We start from the raw sequence: 14,133 nt of genomic DNA, 5'->3' as shown, positions 1-14,133 counted from the left end.
TGGTTTGTTGTTATTTCTGGTGATATTAAGTGAAGCGGAGCATCGATTCACAACAAAAAATCATCCCAGTGTTTAAACAGAGTAAAAGTTCAATTATATACAGTCCAATTCAATCCAAGTTATAATAAACCAGCTGAATCCAAATAATTATTAACCAACTGTTAGACTTGTGTGTGTGTGTGTGTGTGTGTGTGTGTGTGTGTGTGTGTGTGTGTGTGTGTGTGTGTGTAAATGGGTTTTATGAAGAAAACCCTTAATGAGCTGCAAAAGTGAAACAATGCAGGAGACTCTTGTTGCATCTCTTGTTCAGCACTATCACCCCCTAGTGGCTGCATTTAGATGGTGCCATTAATCAAGGTTAGACAAGATAATTGAATAGTTCAGTTGTACTCTACCCTTAAAGTACAGGAAATGTTTTCTAAAGTTTTAACAAAGCTTACTTGTTTAGTTGGAGATACACAGCTCAGCTACTCAAGCTGTATTGTTTTATATAAATGCTTTAATTAGCCAATTTAAAAGGGACTCTGTAAGAGATACATGTTACGGTCAGGTACTAGAGACAGGACCCAAGAACAGAGACTCAAGACCAGATAACAAATAGGAATTCATTAACAGGGTGCTCAGAACCAAGAAAGTTGGTGGGGCTGTGGATGATTTGCTCAGGGTGGAGGACGGTATCTGTCAAGACTGCTGAAGAAGATGGCAAGTTAGTCTACAGACGGACATGGTTAATCCAGCTGAGGACTGACTGAGTGCTAAAGGAAGATTTTCACAGAAGTGAAGAGGTACAGGGATGCGTAAATCCAAACTGAGAACTACAAATGACTGGAAATCCAAACTACAAAAATATAAAGCGAGGCAGAGGAATTGGGGCTGACTGGAGAGCAGACTCAGGCTTAAAAGGGGATCATCAGGGCAGTCACCGGTGAGTTGCATGGGCCATCAGTTGGCACACATAGAGAGGCAGGAGTAGGAAGAGACAAACAAAAATGCTAGAAAAACCCACAAACCCCAACATGTATGGGAAGCAAATTATAGGCAAAATAACCACTACTATATCTGTACACATTTTTTTTTATTTCTAATAGATTCCTTCACATTTTTACATAAGATAAAACACGCATACTATACAACATTTTAAAGAGGTCTGAAAAGGGTTGAAACTGACAGGTACACTGACATGTCTGTAATCTGTCTTATATGTAGTCCAGAGGATAAAACACTGTCCCCGTCCTGTAGAAAACACACAGGGCCTAATGAGTTTTCTCCTACTGCTAGAAGTAGTGAAATTTGCCTTATGCGTTCTTTTTTGTATGTTATGTTTGTATGTTAATCTTTGCAAAATATCTACAAACTGCTGTTGAGTGCTGTATGCGGAGGTCCCAGTCCACAGATTTCAACCTACAAACATCTGATGCAGTTGTGTTCTAGTTTAATCACTGAAAAAACACGCATGTAGTCAATTAGTGTAAATACATTAAATTAAAGTTAAGAAAAGGGTCAAAATCTCCATCCTTAAAATATCCTAAAAAGTATTTTTTAAAATGTTGTTCCCAGAACTCTCAGAAGTCTTGTTTTTATCCAGACAGCTTAAAATGAAAATTCATCTGAAGACATTTATAAAGTCACATTTATGTATAAGAGGAATAATTTTACTGGAGAGCTTCAGCTAATACTTCAGAGTTTTGTTGTGAAGTATTGGCTCACACTTGTTGGTTTCGGTGAGGACAGTTTGCTCTTCTTGGTGAGGCTGCTGCGAGCGCCCTGTCCTGCCAGGAAGTAAAGGATGGGATCCAGACAGCTGTTGGCGCTGGCCAATGGCCGTGTTACCTTGTAAGCCACACTGGAGGCCTGCAGTAAACTACAGCTGATCTGGTGAATACACAGGAATACCATACACTGAACTTTTAGTCATAGTAGCACATTTATTAGAAAAAAGGCATTGGTCCTCACCTGCGTTGGATTAACCTGCCTCAGGTATCTAAAAGAGTAGTACAGACTTCTGGTGAGGTGAAAAGGGAGGAAGCACAGCATGAATGCTGCCAGCACAATGATGATCATCTTCACTGACTTCTGCTTTGACCGCTGGAGTGTAAAGCCGCCTTCAGCTCCCCTGTCAGACCACACGGGCTCTAGAAGCTTCCGCACCATGAGGCCATAGCACACCATCACCACCACGAAGGGCAAGGCAAACATGAATACTGACACCACTGAGCTGTACACCAGGAACTCATCAAAAAGCTCTGGACTGGTGGTGTCATAGCAGATCCGTTCAGTCCTCACATCTGTTTTCACGTCCCTGGCAGGAGTTGGAAGTTAAAGTTTTTACAAGATATTGCCTGGTTTGGCAGTAGGCCATAAAAGAGACAGGCCAATTTAAATAAAGAACATAAAATACAGATTTATTAGTGGGAAAGAATTGTCCCTTTAAGGCACCATAAGATAAAGCACTATACAACACCAATGGTACACATAATGAATAGTGAAAGAAAGACAAAATAAAAAAAGATGGATAAAAAAAAATTTGAGTAATTACCTTGTTCTGGAAAAGTAGAGGATAGGACCCTGGCAGAGTAAAACACAGGCCCATACTGCCACAGATACCAGTCTGGCCTGACGAGCACTGACCCAGCTCAGGGAGCGGACTGGATAGCAGATGCCAACAAAGCGATGCAGACTGATGCAGCACAAGAATAAAATGGAACCTATCAGAAAGAAAGTATTATTTATTTAAACTATATCCCTTACTATTTCTTACACGAGCACATAACTTTAGGTGCAGCCTATCTTTTTAATGTGGTACACAATGTTATTATTTGTAAATGATTTAAATACTTTTCTTAATTAAAATTGTATAGACAAACGAAAACTATTGTTTTGTAAAAGAAAAAAAAAGTTAACAGGTCAATTGCATTTTTTTTGTATACATAGCATCTCAGTCAGGCTGAAAGCATGACAAATGCTGAATGATTTATACAAATTGTGGAGCAATGTCGACGACTGTAGACTAAATCCTGCAAAACTAATCTGTCAGCTGCCACAAGAAAAAGTTTAAACCTGACTAATGAGGGATATTTTTCACTTATTAAAAGTAATATTTTTTTTCAATAATTTTTTCCTACATTTTGTCTAAAAACAAACCAAACATTATATTGTATTGCATAGTTGTAGTTTTCTACTTTACCATATAAGTTGGCATAAAACAGGAAGCGTATGAGTTTGCAGAACGGTTCACTGAAGGGCCAGTCGTTTTCATCTGCGTAGTAGAAGATGAGGAAGGGCAGTGTGAAGATGTAAAGAGTGTCACACATTGTCAGGTTGAACATATAGATGGTGGAGGGATTCCACCGCTTTGTGCGGAACAGAATCACATACAATGCGGTGGCGTTCAGCGCCAGACCGACCACGAAGACCAGGGTGTAGCTGACGGGAAGGAGGATAAACTTAAAGTTTTCACGGAAATTACAGAGGTGGCTTTGGTTGGTGTCATAGGTGTTGTTGATTCCATAGGCTGCCATCTTCATTGCAATAACGCCTAAAGAAAAGATATATACAAAAGAATAGGTTAGAAACATACTGAATTTTTATATTCTACAAAAAGGAGTGTAGACAGGAAATGGGTTCATTACAGAGAATGACATCAGCCATGACTGTGTTTTAGGATGCTCTGACTCACTTTGGCATACTTCCGCAGCACAACATAATAAAGCTTAGACTCAGGGATAGATTCACAATTAGATTTATAGAGTCCAGCTTCAGTCATACCATGTCAAATGTCAGTGTGCATGCATAAATCAAAGGGATCGTGAGAAGTGGAAAGAACAGAATCCTTAAACTATGTCTTCCATATTAAACAAGAATGACTACTATAGTTTCTCTTATTTGTTTTTCTTGCTGAATGCATTTAACTAAAAAATTATGTGGATTTCATTGGTCTAATGCAAAGAAATATATGTATGTGTTGTCCCTAGCAACACATGCAAACTTACTGACACTTCTAGAATACACAGTAGTATGTTTATTATTAGCTTAAGAGAGATTCATACAAAGTTGTGTGAAAGGAGGCTTTTATTGAATGTCCACTACAACTTTTTTATGCAGAAATACAACCCTCATCTTTGTGATCTGCATGTTAAAGCTTTCTAAATCCTTACAGCTATCAGAAAGAGAAACAGACAAGAAGTTTTCTAACTCAAGCTAAACCTTGCTGGAGGATAGTTCGCAACCTTTTCTTCTCTCATGAACATGCATATAGTACAGCATTGCCTCATTCAGTCCTCTCTGACAAACTCGAGTTCAAAGCAGTCACACAAGCAATTTCTCTAAAACTAATGTGCGAAGTAGATGCCACAGTTATTAGCATCTCAGATGAAAATGAAACTCAATTTGTCCTTTTCTTTCTAACTTTATGCTCTTCTTATCAAAAGCATTACCACGTGCTCACTGTGAACACTTTGTTCCCCCTTTCTTTTAAAAACAGCTGCAGGTTAGCTTTGACAGATAACAGACCAGAGATAGAGTGGTCTCTTTTAAAGTCCTCCAAATTCCTACTTTGCTGTGCGTATGCCATGACAAAATCAACACATCTTGCTATTCAGTAAGAATCTCATACTTAAGTGCTTTTCTGTTAAACAGGCTGTAAACAAAGATCAATAAAACACACAAAACCTACAAGATTACTCACACTGTGTAAAAAGGTATCACGCTGACACTCCTGTGCAGTGTATCCTCAGTTGTTTAAGGCTGAATGTGTAAATGAGATATTTGAGTTGGTGAAGAGCTTGTTGAGGTGTGTTCTGGTCTGACAAGCTGCAGCCTGTAGACCTGGGCCCTGAGGCTCAGATGTTAACTACCTCCAATCAAACGGACAGTGACCAAATCACATCTGTTGCCATCTTAAATTACTCAGATGTTTCATTTTTACCATCTGGCATCTCCAAAACTCTATTTAAAGAAAATCTGATCCTGCATCAAACTGTAAAGGATTGTTCCTTGTATCACTGCATCACCTCTCCACTAAATTTCGTGGAATTTGAAACAAACTGCACCAAAAGCATTTCACTGCCCTGCCATAGTGGTATAATTAAAGAAAATATAAGTCACATACAGAGCTATAGTTAACATATTAATGCATAACTAAACAATTACCTTATAGATTATCAAAGAAATATGTTTTAAAAGGATTTAAAAGCAGACATCAGGCTGGCTATCCTCTGTTGCTCTTGATCACAATATGTGAAATAAAAGCGTCTTTTCTAACGTGACTGTTGCTTTGGCTTGTTGTTTAGCTGAAAGCTGACAAAAGTCTTATAATTTTCCAGGTTTCTCTTTGAAAGGACCTAACAAAAGAATCCTATCCTGATTAAGATGTAATATACTATCATAAGTCTTGGACTGGGAGGTCTAGAGAGGAATGTGGTAATGCCAAGCTGTAGTCAAAGAGTTGCTGTCTATACAACAGGTCTGATATACAAATTTCAAGACAAAACCCTCATTTGTACTATTTATCCTTTTTCACAGGCAAACATATAATTTTGAAGCCATTTAAAATGGGAGCTGCTTTTAGAGAAAGCACTTTTCTTACCTGAGTATGGCCCACAAATATAGACGTTCACAAACTAAAGAAATTGTAAGTCAAAGTCATCCTGACAGGAACCTAACAAAAACAATATAGCCCCAAAAAGAATGCCAGCCATTTTCTTCTCTGCCTTCGACACAAAGTGACCATGTGAAGGTGTTCAGTTTCTCTAAATGCTAGAGTGTGTGTGTATCTGTGTGTGGGTTAATGTGTTATACTGAAAAGAAAGGTGAGAAAATGTCTTACCTGCTGCTGAAACTCTGCATATTAATGATTACCTGTCCCTTAACCTTACACGTACTGTAGGAGCAACAAAATTAAATACTTGCCCTTCCAGCCGTTCTGCCTTTTTCTCCACCAGCTGTTGATATTTATGGTTTTTACATGGAACTATTTTCTTTGTAAAACATTACTACCCTTAAGTCTAAATAAAAAGAGCGAGGACAGTTCTGGGAAACTGATATTAAAGTGCATTTCCTCCAACATGCCAATAAGTCATATCCTGGAGCGGTTTGGACAATTTCCATTACCACTTTACAGAGGTCATCCATTAAGGTGGCGCTGCAGCGGTGGGATGGAGACTAGAAGGTCAAAATGTATGGACAGAAAAACCTCCCAGTTACTGAAGCTATTTGGGCTATTTATCAGTTCATATGTTGACATCACCTTAGCCCTTTGAGCCCTGTGGCCCTTTTCAGCCTCTGCTCAAAAATTGCACACCCATAATGAAATGAGTATAACGCTGCAACCACGAGGTTTATTTGAATGCTCCTGGAGTCATTGTAGAGGGAACACATGAAATTTGTTATGATGATAAAACTGATAAAGTGAAGCAGAACAAAATTAGAGAGGTTTTACTACAGACAGTTTGAGAGAGGTTTTCAAAATGGCCATTTTGGCATAGTTTGGCACAATCTGTTTTCAAAGTCTGACAAATGGGGGCGTTCAGATTTGAAAATGTTAAGCACAACAATATTATTTTTCCAACTTTATAAGCCACTTTTTACATATTTGTTTGAGTGTAATTCATATGCAACAATACCCAACACAACCAAACACATGGCTGTGAACATGTATGGAGGCACTGTGTCATGACAGTTGCTGCTGTGGCCAACTTTCTGTTAAGGTTTCCACATACTTCACTTAATTCAGCTAACAGCCATCTTCCAATAAACACAATGACCCTGTTGTACTCTATAACATGCAATATCTGACATATTTTCAGTGCTAAATAATTCGGTTTTAACATGAGGATGTTAAAGGAATACGTTTAGATGAATGCATTTTATATGTCCATTAATATTTGTGTTAATGTTTCATATAATTATCATTTTTAATTGGAGCAGCCTAAATAGTGGCATTTTTAATGCTTTAATTGAAAACATATAGCATTCTGGAAAATGATAATCTTGTCTCCCTTATCCATTTATTTTCTTTAAATCGTTCATTTTCATTTAACATACTCCAGATCGATTTTTCCTCGATCGACTGCGGTTTCTTGTTGCTATGCAGGTCTGCAGGACGCAGCCGCCCGCCCGTCTTTTTTCTCCTTGGGCAGACAGGAGCAAAGCCCTGGTGGATAAACAAATTGATTTATAGTTATCGTTCTTTTCATTCCTTTATTTGTTATTAAATACCTTTTGCACGAGAGATATTCGAGGTCACAGTCCGCGTCGGTCCAGAAACTAAAAAAGATTTGTCAAGATGCTCCTTGTGTTTTTCATCAGACCCCGGCCGCTATCCCGCTCTCCGCCACATGGTGGAGCCGTTGAGCTTCGCTGCTGAAGGGGCTCCCCGTTAATGCTCCCCTCCACCTCTTCACTCTGCTTTCTGCTCTCCGCCTGCTCGCTCCTCTGGTTACAACAGTACAGTACACACACTCGTAGTGGTAGCAGCCAACACAAGTGTGTGCAGTGTCTCCTCGCAGCCTCAGTTTCTGCTGTGGATAAACTGGCCATTTATCATCAATCATGGCCGCCGGAGTACAAATTTAACTACCGTCTTTCCCTCCCTGTCGACATTAGGGGAGGATTGCTTTTTGTTTTGTTTTGTTTGGAAGAAGCAGAGATATTTGTTTCACACTGATTTGGATTTCCTCTTGGAATTACAATACATCTCACAAGGGAAGCACCATTCATGTCAATACTCCAAAATGCAGCCACCGCCGAGGAAGGTGAGTGATTTCCAGGGTCCGTTATGTTTTAGCTGGGTTGTACAAACAATGACTGACACATAATGGTGTTGTAATCCCAGATTTGGGCAATGTGTTTACCACATTTAAAGCGTCTGATGATACAGACTTACACATATTAAAGGGGAGAAAAGACCCCTGCTAGCCAGCATTAGCAAGCATGCTAGCATGTAGAGTTAGGAACGGTTCGGAACCTTAGTGGCAATAATGTGCATCTGTCCAGCCGCTGTAGCGTGACCGTCAAACGTCAAACAGCGTTAGCTGGAAGACGCTAGGTGGTCTGCCATAAGACGTTTTAAACAAAGCACTAGACTGTTACTCCGCGTTATGCTGTAGTCGTCCTTTTAATACGTCCAGTAGTATAAATAACTTTAAATAACATTATTTGTATATTAACATGCGGCAGCAACGTTTCAGCTCGTAATGTGACGTTTAGTCCACGACTAAATCCAGTGTGTTGCATCCGTCTTATTCTTTTGGCTCCTTTTCACTTTGTCAAATTGTGTCAGCTTTCCATCACACAGCACAACAAAAGCTGCTGTTGTTTGTGATGCATCTTGTGTCAAAGAAAGACCTTTAGTCTGTCCGGCGTCACATCGTTTCATCTAAGGAGGCTCAGCTGACAAAAGCTAAAATCATACAAACAAACGGGGCAGATGTGAAGACAGAGCCGTTCATGTGGCTGTAGAAAAGATCACAATCCCTAATGCACATGGCACATGTGTTTTTGTCTATCATGACTGGAATTTTCTCAGTTTGTTTATCTAATTGATGATTTGGAAGGCTGTTCATGTAAATGGGCAGCAGACTGAAGTTAGCCTCCTCAAGCTATATATATATATATATATATATATATATATATATATATATATATATATATATAAACTAGATCCATGCGAGGCAATCACCCCACTGTGAACCTCTGCACAGTTTGCTCTTAATTATCACATATCCCTCCCCTGTGCAATTTCTGTGCTGGTTTTCAGCATGCCACATCATGTCCTTAAAACACACTCTCTCAAGCATAAGTCAAGCTGTAGAGACCACTCTTACCCTGTGTGTGATTAAGTGTAACATTTCAGTCACTTTTTTTATATTCTGTTATATGGTTAAAATGCTTTAAAGAATAAAACAGAATTGAACTAAATATTGATATCTTAACCCTCGACCAGTGTGGCATACTCAGTGCACTCAACCCACCACAGCCAGAGAGTATCAGTATTTGGCTGTTGGATACTTTCTCTCCCAGTGCGACACTTTCAGCCTTTAAGTGTTTTGTCTGTGCCTCTTAGCACATCTGCTTGCAAACTGGGCTCATTAGAGTCTCATATATTAGTTTTATGTGGCTTGAATTAAAGATGGCTGCATCTGTGTTGACACAGACCATGCATCTCCACACAAATGTCGTTTCAAGACTCTTGTCTTGCCATTTATCTTGTATAAACACTGACACATACCAAGGTGAGAGCAAATGTTCAATTCTATGGCATTTATTGCTCTTTGTTAGTTTTAACTTCCCACATTTACATATTTAAAAAAATATTTCTCTAAAAGAGACAGTTAAGTAATAGTTCAACCACCCAGTCATTTAGTAGCCCTGCAATTTCAACTGGTGATAACAAGTAACATCTCAGGCCACGAGGAAGCACAGAAAGAACACATGCTGGTGTAAATTTGTAATTTCTGAAGTAAATATAATTATTTATTGATTAATCTATTTACGGTCCACATGGTAACTGCCTGATAGTAATTATTTGAGCTGACTGCAAATATACTTCACGTAATTGTCAGAAAATTTTCAGCGTACCTGAGTACGAATATGTGTGAAAAAATGTTAAAAGCCCATCATTGTTTCCACATTGTTTTCCAATGATTTCTGGTAAGGCTTACTAGAAGCATTCTATTCTAATACATGACAGACATAGAGTATCTATTGACATTAACATAATCGATTTAGATGAAAAGTCAAACAGCACAGTGCGATTGTTGACACATTTTGATTTTAAGATAAATAAAAAAGAAAACCCCAGTGACGTGGAAGGAGCAAACAACTGGAAAAATGGTGTTATTAGACTAACTGTTTAAGTTTATTATTATCATGTCTGTGTGACATCTTTCTAACTGTTGCTTTCATCATCTTCTTCTTCTCTATGAACATTTAAGCATCAGCATTTTCATCCCTTTCTCTCCTTCTCTGTTCTAACCCTCATTTACTCATCTTTACATTCCACCTTGTCATGCCCAACTTGTCTCACTTGACCAATTCATCTCTCCATCACCCTTTGCTCCATCACTCTCTCCCCCTCTTTCCCAGTTGCCTATGAGTGATAGGAGGTGAAATCAAGTGAAGTGCTTTTGCCCTGATAATGTAATGAACCACTCCCTCCTTATCTTCAGAGTCACAACACATGAAAGAAAGGAGCTCTGCTGTGTGTGTGTGTGTGTTTGCCAGTGTAGTGCATGGCATGTTGTTGATTGTTTTGTCTAGAACAGTCATGAATTTGCCCACTGTTACTCTGGTGAATAGCTGGTGGAATTCACTCGACAATGCACAGTGACCTTCACAGTGACGCCGTGTGTGTTGGCAGGAGGTGTGTGTATGGAAGTGCTTGCCTGGGCTTACGGAAGCATTTTAAGGGTCGATTCTGTTGCCATGTCTGTTTTAGAACAAGACAACGAGGTTAATCTGATCTAATCATCAATATTTATTATTTGCATGTGGGACAGAACAATATCTTTTTCAGACATTGTCAAGGGTCTGTCTGTTCCTACATGCAGCTGTGGCCTGTCACACACATGCACACTATACTGATTAATCAGTGGCGTGAACGTGTAAATGTTTCTGTTCTTCATATGTGTTTCTAGAGCCGGGCTCTTAGATGAATCACAAGTAAGCAGAAGACATGTTGTGGGGGGGTTGAATCATTATTTTGTAATGTGTTTGTGTTACTTTTGGTAATTTCATGCAACATTTAACCCAGCCAGGGGTGGCTGATAGAAATGGATTATAGATTGTGGATGGACATGGATCATTCATTATGAATATTCTTATATAATTTTAAGAGACCTCCATCGTACTGTATACTTTGCATGCAGAAAAGAAAAAGAATTCACTGTCATTTCTAATTACTGATGTTGTATTAATGTGTCAGTAAGTGGGGGAATATGATTTATTTTAGAGTAGGGTTATCTGTAGGCCAGAATGTGCCAAGATCTACATGAGATGCCTGGGAGGTTGAAGGATGTGTAAGTGACAGATTCTTTAGTTGTTAATGTCTTTTTGTTTCCTCCAGGTCAAAGTGACACAGGAGCTAAAAAACACTCACACGGAGCAGATGACGCGACTGCACTTTAAACATCAGACTGAATGTGACCTACTGGAAGACATGAGGTATGAAAACATTTCTTGATTTGAAAACAAGTGGATGTGATGTGCACAACACACGTTGTGGACATAGTCATGAAAGGAGAAGGAAGCTTGTAGGGAGCGAAGGAGAATTGGCATGAGAAAGAAAAAGAGGAGGACTGTCATTTCAGCTTTCTTTTTTCTTGTAAAGCACAAAGGGTTGGGAAAATGATGAAGGAATTTCCTGCTGCCCTCTTCCTGCTCTCATGACTGTTTCCTTTAGCTTCTCTTTCTTCTTTTCTAAATGCCATTCTGTATCTCTCTCTCTTTCATCTTTTTCTTACTCCTTGGCTTCATCTCCTTTGCCCTATCATTCCGTCTGGCCCCATATCTCCTTTTGATTTTGGCCTAGCTCTGTTTACTCATGATGTATGCGAGTTGGCAGTTTTCCCTTTTTGATTTGGGAATGGGAGAAAGCCTTGGTTCCCTCTCTCACTCTCATTTTCTTTGTTGACTAAGCATTGATTATTTATGACAGCAAACTCTCTAATACTATCTGCCTCTCTGCTTCCATTCCTGTGTCTGTTTCCTATTTTCACCCTGTCTCCACTTCGTGTTCTCACAGAGTCATCCCTTTGCACCCTTGGGTGCAGCTCCAGCTGTTTGGGAACAGATTGGCTTGTTGCTGCAGGGGTTTTGGAGCGTGAACAAGGCGCTGGTCTCACTTGTGGGAGAGAGTGAAAGCCAGTTAAACATGTTCAGCCACAAAGTTTTTTCAGTCAGTGAGAGATGGAGCTTTGAGCCACTGACTGAAGCTTCTCAAATAGTCATCCTCACCGTGGAAAGATACTGCCTGCAGTGTTTTCCCAGTACGTTACTTAAGCCTTCAGTGTTTTGTAATTATTTGTAAAGACACATTTTCATGTTGACAAAATCAGGAGCAGCAGGGTGGTGCAGTGATTCGGACGATTGCCCATCGATTGGGAGACCTGGGCTCAGGTTCTTGTAGAAACTTCTTTCTATTTAGTTGCTGTTTTTAGTGGTAATAACTCAGATAGAAAGGTTACGGTGAGGTGCAATAGATGTTGTGATTCTTTGTGTTTCTCCTATTAAATTGGTTAAAAAAAGTCACCATCTTTATTTGCTTTCATCTTCTGCACTGTCAGCATTCACTGTTTTTCTTTATTTTACAGAAGTTTACCAGAATAGATATAAATTTAACCCAAATATGAGGGATAACCCTTCACACTGGACTTACTTAACTAGGATTTCAGCCATTGTTTTTTGACTGCTTTAAAATATGCATCTCTGACTGATGTCAGTGTTAATAATGTATTCATGGTTTCCACAGGAAGAGGCAATTATTGACATGTCCTCATCCAGGGTCAGAATGCAGAGTTGATGCCTGCAGTAGAAAGCCAGCTACTTTACTATCAGAGGGACATTTAGTGAAATGCAGAGTGTGTGTTGTATATGTAAAAGTTCACTCTGAATGGTTCTGAATAGAAAAGGTAACACTGGAACAGTTTATCTAGACTGTCATTTGGTTAACTCATTGCAAAGGTACTAATATGATGACTGGACAACAATCTTCAAAAACATCTTCAAAATACTGTAACTGGGGTTTATGTGACAACTAAAGTCTGATGACGCGCAAAGATGGTTTGCAAAATACACGTTTTCATGCACGAAGCAGACAGCAGATTTTTAACTCCTAAATCCCAAAAGCTGCTCTGAGGTTACTTACCCTAATCAATCCACTGGGTGAAGGAATAAAAGCACTCCCTCACGCACACAAGTTGCTCCTCACACTGTACTCATCCTGTGTGTTTGCAAACTTGAAACGGTACGAGCCGAAAGCAGAGGAACTAAGAATGGAAAAGAAAGAATGGAAGATGAGAAAGAAAGGCGTGTGTTAAATCCTTTGGTTGTGCGTTTTTGCTGGACTGGTCTTAGGAGAAAGGATAAGAGAGAGATACAGAGGGGAAAATTATGACTAGTTGGTGGACTCAGGGAGTCAACTTGGTGTCCTCAATCCAACTAAATCCCCAATAACCTTATGTCTGTCTCAACAACTACACACATACATCAGCTCCCAATCCTGTAAAAAAAAAAAAAAAAAACCAGACTCCTATAGGGTCACGTAAACTTGTATCCATCATATGCCCTTCTGGTATCAGTGATCTAGCTTTCATAAACCCACTTACATCTCAGAAGCGTACCTCAATGCATTTGTTTGACCCAAGGATTTAGATAAGAGTATAAAAGCTGGCCTTCAGTAAGGCCATCATGGTCTTTTTTTTCTGGGCTCCAGCAAATTCAAACATCTGGGTTGGGTTAAAAAAATTGATCAATTGATTTGAATCGATTGAAATTTAATCAATTCATAAAACTCTGAGTTTTCTTTTCCGATGAAACAGTGACCCTACTCCTGCAAGACTTACAATTGAAAGGTTGTCTGTGTCGCTTCTCTTGCAGAGATAATGTTAAATTCATATTTGTAAAATAGCACTTGTAATAATTTTAATAACTGTAACAATTCGGGACACCAGATGATAAAAAGTCTAAATGTAAAGCTGGAAAAGTGTCAGAAACTTCATAAATAAAGAGGATAAATGTTTTTTTGGTGGATAATGTTCACACCTTTGACAACAACTTGTTTATTAAGATAATGCCAAATTCTGATTCTTTTCATTTATCATCGGGTTACAGGGCTCGAATGACATTTTTAAGTAAAGGTGCAGTGATGCACATGGCAAGAAAATGAGGTGCACCAAAATAGTTTAGGTGCACAACCAAAATTTGTGAAACCTTAAATTTAATATTATAAAATCTTAGAAAAACTAAAACACACATATAAGAATTTTCTTAAGTGTGTTTTGGTTTTTTAATTATTACTGCGCAACAATTAAAATGACTAATCACTATTAATCACATTGTTAGCCCTGCAATGGACTGGAGACCTGTCCAGGCTGTACACCCTGCCTCTTGCCTGCTAATTGCTGGAATAGACTTCAG

General features: G+C 39.0%; 2 protein-coding genes across 6 annotated transcripts in view; one reads left to right on the top strand and one right to left on the bottom strand.

Moving 5' to 3' along the window:
* Nucleotides 1-1,148: 1,148 nt before the first annotated feature.
* The window catches only part of p2ry2.1 (purinergic receptor P2Y2, tandem duplicate 1), a 42,912-nt gene continuing 29,927 nt past the window's right edge, over nt 1,149-14,133 (bottom strand). Inside the window, exons 1-5 of one of the 4 annotated variants that reach the window (XM_041994602.1) lie at nt 5,825-5,895; nt 3,185-3,535; nt 2,537-2,705; nt 1,954-2,299; nt 1,149-1,872 (exon numbers count right to left, since the gene is read on the bottom strand). In XM_041994602.1, coding sequence (XP_041850536.1) covers nt 1,678-1,872; nt 1,954-2,299; nt 2,537-2,705; nt 3,185-3,524 — 1,050 coding nt within the window. In that variant the 5' untranslated portion in view covers nt 3,525-3,535; nt 5,825-5,895 and the 3' untranslated portion in view covers nt 1,149-1,677. Of the gene's footprint in view, nt 1,873-1,953; nt 2,300-2,536; nt 2,706-3,184; nt 3,536-4,684; nt 4,758-5,584; nt 5,739-5,824; nt 5,896-14,133 lie in introns of those variants that run through there. The other 3 variants (XM_041994599.1, XM_041994601.1, XM_041994600.1) reach the window with 3 other exon arrangements.
* LOC121645853 (F-BAR and double SH3 domains protein 2-like) overlaps nt 7,347-14,133 on the top strand; it is a 58,722-nt gene continuing 51,935 nt past the window's right edge. Inside the window, exons 1-2 of one of the 2 annotated variants that reach the window (XM_041994597.1) lie at nt 7,347-7,751; nt 11,063-11,160. In XM_041994597.1, coding sequence (XP_041850531.1) covers nt 7,731-7,751; nt 11,063-11,160 — 119 coding nt within the window. In that variant the 5' untranslated portion in view covers nt 7,347-7,730. The remainder of the gene's footprint in view (nt 7,752-11,062; nt 11,161-14,133) is intronic. The other variant, XM_041994598.1, reaches the window with a different exon arrangement.

This window comes from Melanotaenia boesemani, chromosome 9 (assembly GCF_017639745.1).
Source record: "Melanotaenia boesemani isolate fMelBoe1 chromosome 9, fMelBoe1.pri, whole genome shotgun sequence".
NCBI classification, from domain to species: Eukaryota; Metazoa; Chordata; class Actinopteri; order Atheriniformes; family Melanotaeniidae; genus Melanotaenia; species Melanotaenia boesemani.
This window is presented reverse-complemented; position numbering and strand designations above follow the sequence as displayed.